This window comes from Suillus subaureus (genome assembly GCF_016647635.1).
Source record: "Suillus subaureus strain MN1 chromosome Unknown BJ212scaffold_4, whole genome shotgun sequence".
In the NCBI taxonomy this organism is placed as follows: domain Eukaryota; kingdom Fungi; phylum Basidiomycota; class Agaricomycetes; order Boletales; family Suillaceae; genus Suillus; species Suillus subaureus.
Window position 1 is genome coordinate 1488255 of NW_024538560.1, and position 20785 is coordinate 1509039.

The following is a 20785-nucleotide window of genomic DNA, read 5'->3' on the forward strand; positions in this document are numbered from 1 at the left end:
ACTTACTGTTAAGCTTCCTTATCGGGGTATAAAATGAGTGCTTTGTAGAGTAATGTAACGTGATATGGATGTGTCAACTAATGATCCAAATAATAATCAACAGGAGTGATGAGTCAAACAAACACAAACAAAAGCTTGATCGGTACCCCTGACGCATCGATAAAGGTAGTTTTGAACAACTCGTAGCCTAGGAAAATGGGCTCTTAGCATCCTAGCATCGTTCTAGAGTGATGGACCCCTCGGTTGAATGTTGGGCAACCACTACAATACTCAGCGAATATTATTTGCGATGGCGTTACTATGAACCTCTTTACAAATGTCAGCTGGGACCTAACCTAAGCAAAGACGGTGTAGTGATGGTGTTATACGGACAAAGGACATCAATACTGAAGTTCGGTACTATAGCGTGAGTATTGGTATGCAATGAATCTGAGTGTATGAGTTCGCGATGTAGGCCGAAGGATATGTACTAAAGGTCGGTGCTAAAGTGTGAGCATGTAATGAATATTCACATTAATCGATGTAAGGTCCATGATGCGGAAAGTTCAATCATTCCACTTGAAGGATACTTCGTGCTCGTCGCTCTCGTCAGGCTGAAGACATGTGCGCACCACTGTCATATAGAGCGGGCATAGTGAGGCGTCTGCATGCGCGTGGTCGGGATCTTCGATTCTGAGCACTTCAGGACGGGTGAAGCGAGCGTCGAGAATGTAAACGCATACAGCACTGAGTGCCAATGTAGCGTCCAGATAACGTGTCCTGACATCCGGTCTGGACAGATTCACGAGCACGAGACGACAATATATGAAATAAGTCACAAGCACCAAACGAATGGCAGCGAGACCATAGTGTACGAGATACCTGGGAAGACATAGTGGCTCAGGGATAGAACAAGATGTCACGTAAATGCATTCTTACCAGCATAGTCTGCTGTCAATTGCAATGATGGAGAGCTGGACGAGGTCCTCTGGGATAGTAGGCAGCCAGTTCAAGGTCATGTGGAGCGGAACTCGAACGTCAGCAACCCGCTCCAAAACGCGCCAAGCGACGTCGACGGTGTGGTCGTATATGAGGGCTAAGTTCTCTTGAGACAATCCGACCCAAGATGGGTCTTCGGACGCTGCGGTGTATAATCTGGGGAAAAAAATCCTGACGACGTGCCGCTGTTCCACTTTCCCCAAAGGGACGTTCGGAATTTTGTGCATGGGGACCTGGATCTCGGCACCCTGGTTCAATATGGTCAGGATCCATAACTGCCACCAGTTACTTTATCGGACGTGTCTCACCTCAGCGTCGTATGCGCGACTCTTGAGATGGTTGTCCCTAGTCAACGTCTCCTTAAAAGGAGGGACGGGCCAGACCGACAATGCCGTTGTATAAGGCAACGAACGTGATACTCCAATGACAGAGTCAATGTCACGGGTAATGGTGGTCTCAGGTCGGGGAGGAAGAGGGGCAACGCCTTGCTGGGCATTCAGGCTGATGCGGCACCGGTCGACTTCCTCGTCTGCCTCTGGCCCGATCCTACCTGCTAATACGAAACGAATGAAATCGATCTCCGACCGAAGATCGTCCGATACGCGCGTAAACATGTCTTGAGATTGGCCGACGAATTGATCCAGTCTGAGTTGGACAAGGTCATCGACCTCGTCTGGGTATTCCATTCCGAGAGAGCTGTAACGACAGTGAGTGTCCGATGAACGGGCTAAAGAACGTGCAGCAGCTGTAGATATTAAGGGAGAGGGAGTGGAAGTGGGAGGGGGGCAGTGAAGACAGCTCCCATTGCGCCTCTGCACTCTAGATTTTAAGTCGGTCGCTGCACATCCGATGGCCCGGTTTTGACGTACTTAGCTTATCACGTATATGATGGCGTCCCGTCATGTGCACGGGCATTAAGCGCAATATTTGGGTGACTGAATTGAAGTTGGAAAGGGCCTGGTACTACATCGCCGTTGTCTTGGAAGTCCTGAGACGAGATCTGAATGAATTCTAGTAGATCCGGCGCTCAGGTTGTACTAAAACTAATGCCGTCGTCGTAAGCGCGCCAAACTTTAAGCTTTACCGATTAGGCTAGTCTACAATTTACGTTGAAAGTCACAGAGATCTTGTATAGTACCATGATAAGTACTCGCGTAGCAGTAACTCAGCTTGGCTTGGCTTATGTAAACTTAGCTTACATAAAATTAATGCTGCACGCTCGGCTGTCTATATGCATACAGAACAAAGCTCAGCCGATTGACTCCAACGAGTCAGCAATCTGAACTTTCATGCGATATGTAATATTCAACATTCAAGCTCAAGTTCAACCATTGTCTATCGATGTCCATCATTCAACTAGTTTAGTTTAGTTAGTTAGTTAGTTTATGCATCAGCTATTTGCACATTAGTATTGCAGACGGGCTTCCGGTACGGCCACTGCTATCAGGTGTCGCATACGGATATTCCTGAAATCAGGCGGACTCTTTAAAATGTGGGCTTCACAGACGGCTGCGTTGCGTGGAAGGTTATATTATGTAATTTATCGCTTGGTCGTATACAAGTATTCTGTCATTTCGCAAAGCGGAAAAAACCGGTTCGTCAAGCCTCTGCGCGTGCTGTCATTCACGTCAATGCGACCCTTGAAACATTCAACTCGCTTCTCAGCCGCTGAATACTGTCCTGCTTTTTTCGTTTCCCGATCCGGGCCCGTGACTCTAGCCCTGTGGGCGCATCCGCAATCGCATCAAGAACAACAACACCGATATTTAATATAGATAAACGAACATGTAATAGTAGGGACGTCGGATCAGTCAGTGTCGCAAAAATCATAATTTCCCTACATGGGCAAATATGTGCATATCAGCTCGGTTTTTCCAAATGAACGGAGGAAGGTCCTCGAAATATTCACTCGAAGATAGGAATCGTAGGATGTAAGTCAAGGAATCATTCACAATGATGTGGTTCTTGTCGTAGTCCAGGTATGAACGAAGAACATCCAAAAAATCATAAGCAGCTTCTCGAAGTCCCATCTTCCGAATCGATATTGAGCATGCGTACACGGTGCAGTGTTGCGAAGATTATGCAGAACCTCGGGAATAAAACTATCCACGCACAAATAGCGCGCGTCCCTCGACTGACTTTCTGCGGCACCAATAGACTAGTGGGATGTTGAGTAAATTGGGTGTAGAAGCCGTCTCGCAATAACTGCCACATCTCACCTTGACATGCTGTGGTAAAGAGGGGGGGGGGGAGACGTTACACCTTGCTCGCTTCTGCAGATGATGAACTAGTAGTGGCGATTGAGGCTAATCGATACGTTGTACGCACCGCCGAGATCAGCAAGAGACATTATGTCCGTTGATTTCCAATTCAAGTTCGGCTGCACGGTCCGACTGAGTTTTCGCCTCCTACAGTTGAAGCGGTGATGACATACCGAAGTAGCCTGGACATAGAGTATCCGTAACCTCCATAGTGACCGTCAGTCACGCGCATTTCATGAGCTTGCCTCATGGCGACTTCCATATAATGATGGGAGAAAGGAACTTGCATGCAACATACAGTTGTGTACTCGGGTATTGAAGTGCTGTAAATTTTGGCGACTGACGAGAAGGCCCGAACCCTGCTTGAGAGCATGGTTACTATATATATATATAAAGGTTAAAAAGAGACTGAACTGTATATACGTACTGCCTTACATAGAGTTCACCCTGCAAAGGACAAAAATTGGAATAAAAAAGATGTTACAAAGGTTTGTGAGATCACGAAAAAGAAGGTAGAAATGCGCACCTGCTCCAGAGACATTGAGCGTGGTATGACTGATTGACCCTTTACCAACCCAGTAAAGTCCGCAACAGTTCAAGCATGGAGAGAAACACGCCAAATTGAAGGACCTTGTCAATCAGCGTGTCAGACGTGAGACGATTTCGTTGGTCTCAGGCAGACATGATGCTGCACGACGAATAAGTAGCCCTATCCGAGTCACTCCCAGGATAGGACAAGTCCACGTGATCAAGTCGCACGGGTTCGCTCAATTTGTTGTTTGTAGTATTGTATGTACTACTAGCTAGCATCGGCCAACGACTATCTTCTTTTCCTCCATCTCTGGAGCCTTTGAGTCTGTGGAGCACATCGATGTTTAAGGAGCGCGAATTCTTCAGCCGGACGATAAGGAGCCACAACTTCAGATAACTCGTCTGCAGACTCCAAACATGAGGCCAGCATAAGAAGTGGACTATCTCTGATCACGTCTTTGCTCGAGTGCTTGGGCAACGCGCCAAGTTCGAGGCTCAAGGAAATACTGAATTGCAGGCACGGAGAGATCGACTGCAAGAGGTGCGTTCTCGGGCCTTTATCTTCTTCACCGCAAATCAACTTGCATGTCTAGCTTGTCGAAGGATGATCGAACGTAGGGATTATCTTTTCCGTATCATGATGCGTTTCATTTCTTCAGCTCATTGGTTGGTTTACGCGTGCTTTTGCAGCATAAAAGATCCTTCAGCGACTTGAATGAAGATTTATAAATATGTGTCACGATCAATCCCATAAGATACGTCTTAACCGATAACAGCATGGATTCCCTCTTTCATGCGCATCCGATACACCGACGGACGGCCTGCTGGAGTATGATAGGCTGCTACATCGGCTTTTTCAACCAAGATGAAGGTTAGAACACAAGTGCCATAGGGACCATCTCGGACTCGAAGGCAAGTTTGAGTGTCATCGATGCACATTCGAGCACTAAACGGATTGTAGATAATCTCCGTGATCCGTAAATACATATGGGTTGAATTCAGCATGCAGGAATCGCCTCGCGTCTATATAATTCCCGTGGAAAATGTATTCGATCTTGCATTCTGTGCTTACCAGCGCCGAACCATGTTTCGCTCTGAATGGCTGCTTGCTCACGGTCAGGATCATGGACACTTCGAGACCGTTGGCCTTGATGACTTAATAGACGAAGACACGAGGATAAACGTTTGCCGGAGAGGAGCACGCTAAGTTGAAGGGCCTTGTCGATCAGCCTCTCGGACGTGAGGCGTTCTGACTGGCTTTGGGCCGAAATGCTGCATTGCGAATAGCCCCATCACTCTCAACCGCACAGAAGGAGTCTGTAGCTCTCTGCAGGTCAAGTCGATGAGCCAACAAGAATGTGCACATGATACAGCAGACACGCATTTACCTTGTAGGCGTAGGCGTATCACCCTCATCAGTCGCTTCCCGTTGCGATTGGAAGTGGAAGATTACTTCGTGAGCTGCTATTGGATGTTTAACTCAGTCGGACCGTGCAGCCGAACTTGAATTGGAAATCAACGGACATAATGTCTCTTGCTGATCTCGGCGGTGCGTACAACGTATCGATTAGCCTCAATCGCCACTACTAGTTCATCATCTGCAGAAGCGAGCAAGGTGTAACGTCTCCCCCCCCCCCTCTTTACCACAGCATGTCAAGGTGAGATGTGGCAGTTATTGCGAGACGGCTTCTACACCCAATTTACTCAACATCCCACTAGTCTATTGGTGCCGCAGAAAGTCAGTCGAGGGACGCGCGCTATTTGTGCGTGGATAGTTTTATTCCCGAGGTTCTGCATAATCTTCGCAACACTGCACCGTGTACGCATGCTCAATATCGATTCGGAAGATGGGACTTCGAGAAGCTGCTTATGATTTTTTGGATGTTCTTCGTTCATACCTGGACTACGACAAGAACCACATCATTGTGAATGATTCCTTGACTTACATCCTACGATTCCTATCTTCGAGTGAATATTTCGAGGACCTTCCTCCGTTCATTTGGAAAAACCGAGCTGATATGCACATATTTGCCCATGTAGGGAAATTATGATTTTTGCGACACTGACTGATCCGACGTCCCTACTATTACATGTTCGTTTATCTATATTAAATATCGGTGTTGTTGTTCTTGATGCGATTGCGGATGCGCCCACAGGGCTAGAGTCACGGGCCCGGATCGGGAAACGAAAAAAGCAGGACAGTATTCAGCGGCTGAGAAGCGAGTTGAATGTTTCAAGGGTCGCATTGACGTGAATGACAGCACGCGCAGAGGCTTGACGAACCGGTTTTTTTCCGCTTTGCGAAATGACAGAATACTTGTATACGACCAAGCGATAAATTACATAATATAACCTTCCACGCAACGCAGCCGTCTGTGAAGCCCACATTTTAAAGAGTCCGCCTGATTTCAGGAATATCCGTATGCGACACCTGATAGCAGTGGCCGTACCGGAAGCCCGCCTGCAATACTAATGTGCAAATAGCTGATGCATAAACTAACTAACTAACTAAACTAAACTAGTTGAATGATGGACATCGATAGACAATGGTTGAACTTGAGCTTGAATGTTGAATATTACATATCGCATGAAAGTTCAGATTGCTGACTCGTTGGAGTCAATCGGCTGAGCTTTGTTCTGTATGCATATAGACAGCCGAGCGTGCAGCATTAATTTTATGTAAGCTAAGTTTACATAAGCCAAGCCAAGCTGAGTTACTGCTACGCGAGTACTTATCATGGTACTATACAAGATCTCTGTGACTTTCAACGTAAATTGTAGACTAGCCTAATCGGTAAAGCTTAAAGTTTGGCGCGCTTACGACGACGGCATTAGTTTTAGTACAACCTGAGCGCCGGATCTACTAGAATTCATTCAGATCTCGTCTCAGGACTTCCAAGACAACGGCGATGTAGTACCAGGCCCTTTCCAACTTCAATTCAGTCACCCAAATATTGCGCTTAATGCCCGTGCACACGACGGGACGCCATCATATACGTGATAAGCTAAGTACGTCAAAACCGGGCCATCGGATGTGCAGCGACCGACTTAAAATCTAGAGTGCAGAGGCGCAATGGGAGCTGTCTTCACTGCCCCCCTCCCACTTCCACTCCCTCTCCCTTAATATCTACAGCTGCTGCACGTTCTTTAGCCCGTTCATCGGACACTCACTGTCGTTACAGCTCTCTCGGAATGGAATACCCAGACGAGGTCGATGACCTTGTCCAACTCAGACTGGATCAATTCGTCGGCCAATCTCAAGACATGTTTACGCGCGTATCGGACGATCTTCGGTCGGAGATCGATTTCATTCGTTTCGTATTAGCAGGTAGGATCGGGCCAGAGGCAGACGAGGAAGTCGACCGGTGCCGCATCAGCCTGAATGCCCAGCAAGGCGTTGCCCCTCTTCCTCCCCGACCTGAGACCACCATTACCCGTGACATTGACTCTGTCATTGGAGTATCACGTTCGTTGCCTTATACAACGGCATTGTCGGTCTGGCCCGTCCCTCCTTTTAAGGAGACGTTGACTAGGGACAACCATCTCAAGAGTCACGCATACGACGCTGAGGTGAGACACGTCCGATAAAGTAACTGGTGGCAGTTATGGATCCTGACCATATTGAACCAGGGTGCCGAGATCCAGGTCCCCATGCACAAAATTCCGAACGTCCCTTTGGGGAAAGTGGAACAGCGGCACGTCGTCAGGATTTTTTTCCCCAGATTATACACCGCAGCGTCCGAAGACCCATCTTGGGTCGGATTGTCTCAAGAGGACTTAGCCCTCATATACGACCTCTGCCTTCGTCCTATGATGATACGATATTTGCCTGAAACAAGAGATAGATGGCCGACCTCTTATAATGTCGCGTTATCCCATGCTAGGACATCCACCGGCTCCCTCGCATTCAACACCGTCGACGTCGCTTGGCGCGTTTTGGAGCAGCTTGAAATCCCATTGCTCACAAAACTTGGGGAGGTAAAGGATGAGTTCAAGGATGCATATTATGTGCACGAGTTACGTGGAAAGAAGAACGCTGCTATGCATGATGGGGAGGATGCGGCTGCGAGACGTACGGCTGTTGATGAAGTATTTGAGCATGTTGATGGTCGACACCTGGATCCTCGGCAGTGGCATGTAGATGTTGCGCTAACGATTGGCTTGCCAGGGCACGTCGTCACCTGGCGCGAGTCTTCTCACCGAGAAATCCTCAACTTTCTTATGCCTGACGCAGGCCCTGACTGCATCGATCGCTTAATGAGGAAAAAGTCAGCGTTCCACGTTGATCGCCATCTACAAATCAAAGAATTTGCCGGCTTTCGTGCAACTACGACCGCTGTTACGCGCGCAGATGGCATATCATACGTACAGGCATATTGCACCGAAAAAAACGTGACGTATTCACTGAGCCCTGGTGTCTTTCGGCGGCGTCGAGCCAAAGAGCTTCTGGAGAGGAGGACGCAGGAGAAGATTCTATCGGACTTGGATATCATGAGCGACGTATTTTTTGAATGCACTGGTGATGGGGCGGTCGCCGGTCGCGATGGCTGCGCCCGTCTTGAGGTTCGGGTTCCGCTGGACAAGGCCTTAAACTGGCTGCCTACTCTCCCAGAGGACCTCGTCCAGCGCTCCGTCATTGCAATCGACAAACGGCTATGGTGGTAAGTACGCATTCGCATGACATCCTGTTCTATCCCTGAGCCAATACGTCCCAGGTACTTCGTGTATTATCGTCTCGCTGCCATTCGTTTGATCCTCCTGAATTTGTCTCAAGCGGATGCCAGGGCACGTGCCCTGGACACTACGTTGGCACTCGGTGCTGTATGCATTTATATGCTCAACGCCTGCTTCACCCGTCCCGCTGAGGGCTTTGGATGGGAGAGCTTGATCGAGACTGCCTGCCAACAGGTGCTCGAAGATCCCGACGACGCTGATGAAGACCCACCGACTTTGCCCATTCTATATGACGGCGGCGGGTACTTCGTCTGTGATATCGTCCTTAATCCCCACTTGAACCGGGGATTTTTTCGACTGCCTCTCCAGCGCACATTCGACTCAAAGTCTTTGACTCGCATTTATCAGGCGCACTCCATGAACGACATCAAAGCCTCGTTCTCTTGGGTCATAGCTTCACTCAGCCGATCTCGCCCGAACCCGGAACGAACGGACAATCGTAAGCGTAAAACTCGCGATGTCGATGTCATCAGGCAGCCAGATCGACAGCGCTTGCGCCTCAGCACTGAGATCGTTGGTGTCCGCTTCAAACGTTCAGTTCGCTTGGCAGGTAGGGATGTAGAACTTCATATCTCGAACGGGGGAGATGAACAGGACCTTCATGAGGAAGAGGGCGACGAGGAAGGGGATCTCACGACTGATCAACGTGCCGCAAAAATTTACGAGCAATTCTTCCTGGACATCATCGAGGAGGCGCCTAACCGGAAATCCAAGCGGGAGGGATCATATCTTTCCATTCCTGTCCGGATGCGCGGCGACCTGGCGCGGCCAGCACTACTACAGACAACCGCAGTTCCTTTCGATCAAGTGCAATACTCCTACTGCTCAAGGGAACAGTGGAAGATGCACTTTGGTCGTTTTTTTCCCGCTACTGCCGAAGACGCTGCTCAAGCTGCTGAACGTCAGAATTTTAAAAAGTGCACATACCTCAACCGCTACATCGCTCTTGCACAGCAAACTGAATCCAAATGTCTGCCTAGGATCAGACGTGCACTGGAGAAGGAATTCAACACCCTGGCATGGGTGCCATGCACCCAGTCGGACCGTATGTGGGTTACCAAACCAATGCCCGGTAGAGTATGGAAGACGCTTCCTGCAGGGAAACGAGGAGGTCCAGCGATCGTAATGAATCCACAGTTGCAGCAGAAACTAGTCACCCTGCGCGTATTTCCTCATCCTGACGGGAGCAATGACGAAGCAGGCTCGGAGGAGGATGATTGAACTTTACATCATGGACTTACAATGATTAATGCGAGCTTCTGTTACATACTCACACTTTAATACCGATTGGCCTACTAGTACATCGCGGACTCACTCACATTCATCATGATTACATATCGATACTCGTGCTTTCGTACTGACCTAGGGTCCTTTGTCCGAATAATCAGACATCCTTGTCGTTTTGAATCTTTTGATGCAAGAATTTGCTGCAGTAATGCATCCCAATATGCATCAAATCACACTCACAAAAAAGGGAAACATCCCACGCTCAATGACAATAAACATAAATTATTAGAGACATTTCTCCCCCAGGCCGGACAATTGTCAAAATCTTCCGAGTTCAATAGTAGTTGTCTTCCAGTCAACGTCGCGTCATATGCAGCTCCGCCACTCACCCTGCCATCTCTATCCGAAGTTGAGATTCGGGCAACCGTCCCGTCGCTGCAAAATATCGATTTGGCTTTGTGGCCTTATACCCTGATGCCAGAACACCCGTCAGAGCCCTATTCGTTTTGCTTCGTATTCCTTATCACAGAAGTCAGACAGCAGCGTGGTGCAGCAGAAGAGACCCCCCGCAGGTATACTATTATTTGATGGTGCTGAATTTCACTAATATTTATCTGAAGGTTGTAGACAGGCTTTCGATGCTTCATTATTATCGTGCACTGTGACGCGCGCACAATGGCCTATCGATGTAAACCGACAGGAATTGCGTGGCTGAATGATTAGCGCTTCGAATCAACGTGCTGGCTATGGCTTAAAGGATATGTACTGCCAAAGAATTAGACTTCTATTCCCTTTTCACAGTGCGTCACCTCGCCGTTTCTCTCACACTGATCCAAATCTACGACGACTTCTGACGAGTGAAGACAATGAACTCGGTCGTCCTCAAGAAGTCTACAATGCAAATGTCACTGAAAGTATGGTATGTGGTCTCTTGCAATTCGTCGCTGGCAGCCCTCATATTTTTCGTCTAGAGCGCCGAACCTCTTAGGGGAGTTTGTCAGTCCCTGTGGAAATTGAAAAATGGGCTAACAAAAAAATTTCCTGCGCATAGACGCGAATGCTGATTGTCCTTAATGAAGCTGGGATTGTGGCGACTTCTGTGGCGTCCGCAGCCAGGAGGTCTCGCTGCCATGGATGATTTTGAGACAACATATCTTCAATCCCTAGAGATCATTGATGCTGCGCTTGAGAAGATCACACATGTATGGGTCGTTCTCGTTCACGGAAGACGAACCAATCAAGTTGTATAGGTACATCCGTACGCAAAAGTGGCGTTGGGTGTCCTGTCTACTGCATCTAAGGTACGTCCAGCTTCTCCCATAGTTCTGTCTCCTGCTCAGAAGTCATAATTCCATGTAGACCATCATCGCTCAAGCAGAGCGCGACCAATCAGTTCACCGTCTTCTCGGGGGATTGGCTGAAGTTTACCGTTTCATGACTCTAGATCATACTCTTGATAAAATTGAATTCCATGCGCGAAATATCGTTCAGCAGACTCGTGAGTGCGCCCGTTTCATCAGGGACTACCCCGAGACAAAGAGCTTTTGTGAGTCGCCAAGCTATCGCACTTCGTACATAAATCTCATGCTATTATCATCTCAGAAACTGATATCATTATCAAGCAGTACAATGACACTTTGGATGACTTATGCAACAGTTCTGGGACCAAGATGATCGAGATGTGGCCGTCTTTGTCCAACGTACGGGTAAGAGTTCTGACACTTCCGTCTTTACATGTTCACACCGTTTCTGGCGATACACTAGATCTCGGGGATATAGTTTATGCAAAGGGCGCAGGACCAAATACCATGAAGCCGTGCCTATCAGGGACGCGTACGGAGATTCTTTTCCAGGTTACAGATTGGATCAACGGCAGTGGAGATGCTATTGAGCGTGTGCGGTGGCTATCTGGCCCTGCAGGCACGGGGAAATCAGCCATTACTCAGACGATTGTCTAGTGGTTCAGCGACATGGGAGTGCTTGGTTCATGTTTCTGCTTCGACAGAGCCCAAGAAACCGAGAAACATCGCGAAGAAGTTTTCCTCACCATCGCTCGCGACCTAGTTGATCGTCGCCAACTTCATGATGTCGAAGATGCATTCCATGACATTCAGTATATTCTACGGTTATCCATGGACGAAATTCCAGCAGCAGCGGCGGAACGCGACATCTGCACTTTTGTATCTGACATGGGCATGTCTTGTATGCGAATACAGGCCTTCCCAGCGCAAACCCGAGGTCTCGCTTTGAAACTGTCGTGAACCGCGATCCTGGAAAATTCTCAAACAAGCTGTATGATACGTATGGGCTCATTTTGGCATAAATCTGGGCACGACATCAGTATGACGATGTCGAGCACCAGGAAGCACTAGCGGTGTTTCGTTCCGCGATGGGACAAATACCTAGCACGGATGAATCTCTCCCGTTCGATTCGCTCGACGCCACGCGGAACTACAACATTCATCACAAACTGGACGTCGCACGACATATGGGATCCCTCCTCAGTGGCACAATGGATTCAGATATCCCTGTCAAGCCCCTTCACGCATCGTTCCAAGAGTTCCTCACAGACAAGTTATTCAGTGGAGACTTTTTCGTCGATGTGACGAAGACGCAACACCACGACTTAGCGTTGGCGTCACTTCAAGTGATGGAACATGGTCTTCGCTTCAATATGTGTGATTTAGAGTCATCATACCTCCCTAATCGCGAAAAAACCGGACTGCCTTAATGTGATAAAACATTCATTCCTTCACATCTCTCCTATTCCTGTCGATTTTGTACTACATATGTTTAATAAATGGATTTTGATGATGATGAGGTTGCAAAGGTGATTGGATTAGGGTTACTTAGGGACGCAGCTCGTGATGGGCCTATCATGGTGCTCATCGCTGGCCAGTCGTCTTGCCATGTCATTAGGGACGCTCAAAGTTCGGGGGCGCACAGGTTGCCCATGCCCACCGCCCACACCTACGACCCCCCGCGCAGCAACACCATCCCGTTTTGTACATATCTGTATTATATAATACAATGCTAATGTAGTCATTGAAGGCTTGAACAGTAAACATATCACAGATGGATTGCACGAGCAATACCTGCGCTCATACCTCATACTTATTGTCCTTCATATCTTATTTCACCTTGCAGACACTGTAGAAGAAGCAGCACAGCAGCTGCACTGTGACATATCTTGCATTCTCACCATCCAGCAAACTCGCTACCTGCAAGGACAATCCCCCATTGCAAAAGCTGGTAGTTTACACCTTGCTTGGGAATATGCCAAAAGTCCATCTGACCATGACTGCTTTACCAACATGCTTTGAATTTCCCCTATGATTTTCAAGGTGTTGCTTGATTTAATTGAAGACCATCCTGCATTCCATAATAATTCACACAGTTCTCAAACACCCATCCAGACTCAGCTTGCCATCACACTCTATTGGATGGGACACTATGGAAATGGTGGGTCACTAGAGGACATTGCCCACCATGCAGGGATCTCGGAGGGTGGAGTGGAGTTATTTATGGAGTGATGCTTTGCTGCAATTGAATACCTACATGATGCATTTGTTTGCCTACTGTTACAGCAACATCCACTTGCTTAGCCCCTATTCATTTTCTTTGCTCACACCCTTGCTGGACTCTTTCCTCTTTGGGTGATTGCCCCCCTTTTCCTTCTTGATTATTCTATCTCTTTCTCTTGATCATTCCACTGACCATTCTGTTGGTTGTACCTTATCCTTGGTTCATCCAATGACTCACTGGCCCTATGCCCTTACTGCTTAACCAGTACTTCTTACTTACTATGGTATTCTGACTCATCATGACTCACCGTGACTTGTGTTCCCTTTACCCTTACCACTCAACCGGTACTTTCTACTTACTTTGGTATCTTGACTTGTTGTGACTCGACTCGCCCTCTACCCTTACCACTAATATGGCAGACCTGCCCTTATCCCTTCCAATGGTATATATACCTTATGGGTAGCACTTGTATTCTCTAACTTGAATCTACTTGGTTCATACTGTCTATTCCTTGAGCCCTAAGCAAGCTCTCCTCTTATCAAGTACCTTTGTTGGAGCTTGTTGCTGCCAATGTCCTTAGCCTTGAAAGAGAATGATTGATGACTTCACTGTTGTAATCATTGATAATCGATCCTAGCCCTAGTGGCTAGATTGATTGCTGTGAACTTGTACCTACAAATGCTCGCTGGTTGCAGCAGGCTTGGTGCAAGCCCCAATCCAAGTTCTACGTTACTTACTCACTTCATTTGCATGCCACAGACTTAGCTTGATTGTAACAGAAATAAGTATTCAGCTTTTTCTGCTTGGCTCGTCCATTCACATTCTTGAATGAAAGATATTGAGGGAGTTGTTGAACTTGGTAAGGAATGGTTCCTGGTGTGTCTTGCATAAGACTCAGAGGCAAGCAAAACAATAATCCAGATACGAATTTGAAGATGAGTAGTAACAGGTACTAATAGTATGTAGTATGTACTGCAAGTCTGCAACTGCAAACACTGAGTGCTGAGTGCTGAGCACTGAGTAATCAGACTGGATGGCACCAGTGATGCATTACTTAATAGTAATGCATCATGCTGTTGTAGTATTGCATTACTATCAAAGTAATGCATCAAGCTGTGGCAGTATTGTATTGCTTGCTTCAAGGTTACAAGGAATAATGCAAAACACCACTCCTACTTATAGTCATTGCAACCCCAGACATCAAATCACTGCCTTCCCCCCTTGTTCGTTATATCTCATCTCATGTCTTGACTTGGAGATTCACTGGCACCCACAGTGCAGTCGCAAGAACGTTCCCATGCCATCATGACACCTACCAATGTCTGTAAGTGTCCTCATTAGTCAATTACTTCAGTTTTTATTGACCATGGACATGTCCTATAAGTAGTGTTCAACCATGAGCCCTCTCCCACTGCTGAGATGAGCCTAATTCTACTCCCAGAATCCTTGCCTTACAACACTACTCCATATACAGTTCCAGACTCAGAGCAACAGACTGCCTGGGTTTATCCTCATGAAGCTGCATACCCGGAGGTTGTTTGGTCAATGGCTGATGAGTGTGAGCTTTACTTGTACAGAGGTATGCTGTATAACATACTGGTTAAGCTAGCACCACCCCCACCATATTATTGTGTCACACGCAGACAATACATTGGAATTTTTAATCATTAGTAAGTTATTACTTGTAGCTGGCCTGTATTTGAACATTAATATGTTTTTCTGTATTCTAGGAATGATGTCATGGAAAGTATCAATGGCTTTTTGACCACAGTTTTTGCAGTCACTTTACTTGATGTTGGAGTGGACCTTCTCCACCTTAGTATTGAACAAGGAATAGTGGTTCTTTACTATAGCTAGAAGTAAAGTAGTAGGGTGACTGGCAACAAATGTAGCAAGGTGATACATGTAGGTTGGTGATGTGCATCTGCATCCTGCATCCTGCATCATCTTCCCTTGCCCTTGTAGCCACTCTCTTGCCCTCCTGCATCTCTTCCCTTGGTTACTAGCTTACTGTCAATTTGATTCTGAGTGCTACCCTCCCAGGCCTCCATCACATTCAGATTTTGTGACCCTCAGGCCTCATTTATCATGGATCTAGGGTTTAATGGTCATTGGTGTGTATTTTCCAGATATATTGTAGTACACCTGATCAGATGAGTTTTACTACTACTAGTGTCTACCAATGGCCATCAACTCTGCACACACCTGGCAAGGCCCAAACTTTTTCGCATCTACTGACGATGTTAAGAACCATGCTCAAAGGAGAGAGAGACTGACTCAGAGGGGCTTGGCCTCAGCTCATACGCTGTGCCCCTTACCCAAGTATGTGCCCTTCATTTCAGAGGAAGTCTGATGATGGTCTGATGAAGTCTGGAGGACTTCTGGAGGCTGACTACTCTGGTGGAGAGTGCGGGAGGACTTCCAGAGGAGCACAGGAAATGTCCGGAGGAGCATGGGAGAGTTCTGGAGGAATGCAAGAAATGCTCAGGAGAGTTCCTGCTGCAAGGTAATACTTCTACAGGAAATCAGGATGGAAGGATAGGAGGTCTGGAGGGCAGGAGGACAGGATGTCTAGAGGTCTGGAGTACGGAGGACAGGAGGTCTGGAGGTATGGAGGACAGAACGTCCAAAGGACAGGATGCCCGGAGGTATGAGAGACAGGACATCTGGAGGTACAGAAGACAGGAGGTCTGGAGGTCCGGAAGGAATAGGGGCTACATCAGATGAAGTCCAATGTAGAAGCAAATGGAGGTAGACTACCTTAAGGTAGAGTCAGAGGGACAGGAAGTGGACCCAAATCCGGAAAGAGGGTAAGTGCTGGAAAGGCAAGACTCCAGCCTAGGGAAGCAATCCCTAGACTTGGGACAGAGACATAGGGGACAAATCCGAAGGTCCAGAATTCCGGCCTAGGGAGTCTGGAAAAGGACAAACTCAGATAGACTGAAGTCCAGAAGAAGATTGGGCAAGTCTAAGGTGATATTCAGACTGAGGACTCTACTGTAGTTGTACAGGGGTTATATACTAGAGGCTATCTGAGAGGATCAGTAAGCAAAGGAGTAAGGCTATGTATGAGCATGCAGAAACACATTGGTAAGTAAGACAGAACATAAGTAAATGAACTTGGAGATAAAACTAGTACAAGGATCAATCAGCAAGATGGAAACAGAGATAACCGAGAACCAGAAAGGCAGAGATGCCTAAATGGGGATAGGCGCAGGATCTTGGATAGAGGGCGGGAATAGGTCCAGAGATAGTAACAGTTAATATCCGGAGGTCTGGAGATCTGGGGATCCGGAAGGCAGGATGGAAACAGGACTGAGATATGTGAGGTAGTGGATGTAGTCCAGAATCCAAGAGGAGGTAAAGTCTGGATGTCTTGCTGGATGGAATGTGTGTAGGGTGGACAGGATAGGGGATCCAGGAATGAGTCAGATATGGGGTCTGGAAACAGGTCTGGAAAGCGTGGGAATATGATGGAATCTATGTCTGGCATATGAGATATGACAGATGAGGAGTACTGTGAATTGATATGTAGATTGTTAGACACATGTGCAATGGCAGAAACTCATGCGATACATGTTTGGAAGAGCATCAGTTTTGGTGAGCACAGAATTTGAACAGGATTGACTATCAGGACTGTTGATATATCTCGAGTGTATGGTGACCATGAATTCAACAAAAGTGTAAGGAGGACATGCAACAAGTAACAATTACAGTCAATAAATACTTGATCAAATTCAGTTAGAAGGAGAAACAGAACCAGCTGTGACCATGCTGTCTGGAGTTGACAATCCCTGGGTGTGAGCTGGGATTGGGGAAGGAGGAGAAACATAATCCTTGTCATGGACCAGGCTATCATCATCTCTGGGAGCATCCACTGAAGCATATCACTATACATGGATGCATAAGATTTAGAATACAATGAGAAGAAATGAGACATGCATACCAGTCTACCCAGGTCAAGAGGAACATTGATGATGGTTGGCGATGTGAGACCTATATGAAGAGGCCACCACATTGACAGTTTGATAGTTGGGATCTGAGTATTGGGGAAGTATTGATATCAGAGGATGAGATGATAGGTGGTGCTAGTATGGATCAAGACTAAAGAATGTAAGTTGAATACACAATGATGGAAGTCCGCACTCACATTCTTGTCTGGTGTTATAAGTGGATGAGGTGGGGGGATGTGGCACAGGGAACTGCAAGTGAACTGTCAATTCAAGTGAGAAGTAAGCAGGTAAAAGAAACATACATCTAGGGCATCACAAGGCTGATTGCTGCAAACCAGGTCCATGTGAGAAGAGGAGGAACAGAGTAGTCCACATTCATATTCTTGTCTGGTGTCATAAGTGGACGTGGTGGGGGGATGTGGTACAGGGAACTGCAAGTGAACTGTTGAATCAAGTGGGAAGTAAACAAGTAAAGGAAACATACATCTAGGGGTCACAAGGCTGATCACTGTGAACCAGGTCCATATGAGAAGAGGAGGAAAAGAATTTGCACAGAAAGTGGAGGTGAGCATGTGTGTCCATGGTGTGGAAAGGTCAAGGGATAGGAGACATGTCAGATGTTTATGGTGCATGGGATGATGGGTTGCATCAGACTGTAAGGAAGAATGGTGTGGTGTAGATGAATGAGAGAGCAGAACTACGTACATTGAGTAAACCAGCATGCAATGAACATTTATATTTACTGGTCATATGCAGAGTCTTAAGTGTTGCATCAGTGAATTCATAGGATCAAAGTCATAGAAGTTAATGCCTAATTTCCAGGAATAGGAAGAACAGTGTGGTGTAGATGAATGAGAGTGCAGAACAACATACATTGAGTAAACCAGCATGTGATGGACATTTAGATTTACTAGTCATATGCAGAGTATTGAGCAGTGGGTGAGTGATCTCATCTTTCAAGCTTCTTAGTGCACACTGATGGTGCCATGGCCATGTCTCACTCTCAGGCTGTGTGTGATCTTGTCCTTCTAGATTCTCAGTGGACACTATCAGTGCCATGGCCATGTTCCACTCTCAGGTGCATGATTTCTTCTTTTGAGCTTCTGATCTGACATTGATGGTGCCATGGCCATGTCCCGCTCTTAGCAAGTGCATGATCATGCAGATCCCTAGGTATCGTCAACAACTATGACAGGCTATATCCTTCATAGTGGTGGGAAGACCCAAGCGCATATATCTATGGGTACATGTGTAGTGCACATTGCACCAGTCACCAGGGTGCTCTTTCAGCCCCTGGGACAACAACACACTCTGGCAAATCCCAATTAAGTGCCAAGGTAATGATCCTAAGCTGTCAGAGCTTCTTGCTATTACATGTACTCAGTCCTTGTTCTTTTCCAAAAGTACCGAGGTGAGTCGATGTGTAAGTCCATTCCCAATAGCCCTAATTGGAGTCCATATTGACGCCATTCATTCTGGTACAAGTCCAATATATTGTCTGTCCAGCTAGAAGTAAGGCAAGCCACAGACTACATTTAACAGCTAAAAGTACATCATGGTAGGTAGAAAGCATGGCAATGCCTCCAATAAAATATGCTAAACTACACCTGGACTTCACTCGTACTTCAGGGACTCTGGGTGGAATCATGGAACTTGGTTGTCATGACTTGGATGTTGAAGCAGACTTCTACTGCTGCACATTCATTGTAGGCCTAGCCTCATCTTAGTTGCAGACATTGGTTGTATTCAATAAATTTTCAAGCCTAGTCCTAGTGTGGAACTGACCAAGCACATAGCAAATATGATATTTTACTGGTGCACAGTATAAAAGTACATGAATTCATTTTCTAGTTTTGTCTCCACAGTTTGCCCTCTCTCATTTCATCTCTGTAGCATATCCTCATTGTCACTTGTTACTTCAATGCCAGGTAAATGAGGGCAAAAACCTTGGACAACTCCTGATGAGGAGACCTTCCTCCAAGATAGACTCCCTGCATATATTGAATCTCAGGCATAAAGGGCATATGATAACTTTTGAGCTGAAACTTACTGTGGGTTTTTCGAATGCTCATCCAAGCGAGCACATTTATGTGGTGTCCCACTGGGTGGGGAGCTGACTGACTTACAGAGAGATCAGCTAGCTCAAAAAATCCTGAAACTCAAAAAGGTGAGTTGCATAATTATATCATGATAGACATACTTTTTGACACATTCTCCAAGGCCATTAAAAGTTGGTATTGATGGCCAACCAACATTGCATGTCTAGCATGTTCCAGTGTATCCAGGGGTGTCTTAAGGCTCAATACCACACTGGCAGGTGGCGATGAACTTCGAGGGACACATGCTCCACAGGAAGTAGAAATGTACTCACAGATGTATTATGAGGATCACATCAAGGTTGATGCTGATGCTGCAATCGCTGCCAAGGTTATCACTTCGCGTGGTGACAAGTTGTTAATGTGAAAGATCATCACCCATGATAAGTATGCCAAGGAACCTGAAAAGATCAAAACAGAAGCTAGGAGATGATACCAAGAAGCCCTGGACAAGTGGAGACAAACCCATGAGCTGAATAAAGCTGGGCTTGTTGAGGAGGTTGACAAAGAGACAAAAAAGAAGTATGGACTGACTTGTGTTTGGCAAGATAACAATGCTGACAAATCACTGGTAGAGCCTTTTCAGAACTGGCAGGACACCTTGACCATATTTTTTGGCACCTTTCCCACAAGATGTGGGGCCTCAAGTTTACCTGTATTGCTGGCAGATGAAACCCTATCACTGGAGAAGTGGTGGTCTTGGAGTAAGTGTTTGAATTTTTGATGGGTACTATCATTTGACTTATGGATCCTTAGCTTTCATCTTGGAGACACTGAAGAAGGAGCTAACTTCTCTGCATACTACCCTAGGTTCTCTGAAGTTCAAGCTACATATGCTACCTTCCTGCAGGAGGCACTCTGTAAGTATAAGTTTTTTGCTAACATATCATACACTGACTTAGCTTTGACACTCTCAGCATACAATGATAACATGCAGGCATTAGAGAGGGACAATGGATGTGACTGCTGTAGTGGAGTGGACAAGGTCAAAGGTGGGAATGTTGAGAGCAGTGAGGATGAGTCAGAGAATGACACTTATAATGTGCTGAAAGAGATGAGTAATGCATTAGTGTGATCTGAGTGGTAAGGACTGGGAGGAGGAGAGTGACACTTATAATGTGTCAAAAGAGGTAAGTTGTTAAGGTTGTACTCAAGGGATAACTGGATCCAAAGGGCTTCAGCCTCAGCTTGTGCGCTGTGCCCCTTACCTGAGTATTACCCCTTATTTCAGGAAGGCAAGACTAACACATCCGGAAGGTCAGACAAGTATCGTAATGGATCTGGATGACTTCCAGATGCGGGATAGGTATCATAGGGCTAATCCAGATGAGTCCAGACTAGAAACTAACGGTAATAGACTGTCGGAGACATAGGTGGATATGGATAGACTATAGGAATCAATCCTAAGTCTCGGAGGGTGACAAGAGTGGAGATACTCAAGTCTGGAGGACGGGAATGAGTAGAACTAAGATGATATTTG

The 20785-nt window shown here is 46.6% G+C and overlaps 3 protein-coding genes across 3 annotated transcripts; 2 read left to right on the forward strand and 1 right to left on the reverse strand.

Annotated features, from left to right (window-relative positions):
• Positions 1-545: 545 nt before the first annotated feature.
• Positions 546-1664, reverse strand: BJ212DRAFT_1476684 (uncharacterized protein; the record flags this gene model as incomplete). Its single annotated transcript, XM_041339408.1, has 3 exons — positions 546-861; positions 919-1226; positions 1287-1664. The coding sequence occupies 3 exons, from the start codon at positions 1662-1664 to the stop codon at positions 546-548; spliced, it is 1002 nt and encodes a 333-aa protein (XP_041197880.1).
• Positions 1665-6962: 5298 nt separating this feature from the next.
• BJ212DRAFT_1262604 (uncharacterized protein) lies at positions 6963-9725 on the forward strand (the record flags this gene model as incomplete). Its single annotated transcript, XM_041330281.1, has 4 exons — positions 6963-7340; positions 7401-7960; position 8949; positions 9288-9725. 4 exons carry the CDS (start codon positions 6963-6965, stop codon positions 9723-9725), a joined length of 1377 nt encoding a protein of 458 aa, XP_041197881.1.
• Positions 9726-17385: 7660 nt separating this feature from the next.
• Positions 17386-18919, forward strand: BJ212DRAFT_1296361 (uncharacterized protein; the record flags this gene model as incomplete). The annotated part of the gene is made up of 8 exons (XM_041332426.1): positions 17386-17488; positions 17548-17670; positions 17729-17773; positions 18115-18148; positions 18242-18287; positions 18421-18546; positions 18594-18620; positions 18839-18919. The coding sequence occupies 8 exons, from the start codon at positions 17386-17388 to the stop codon at positions 18917-18919; spliced, it is 585 nt and encodes a 194-aa protein (XP_041197882.1).
• Between the last annotated feature and the right edge of the window lie 1866 nt (positions 18920-20785).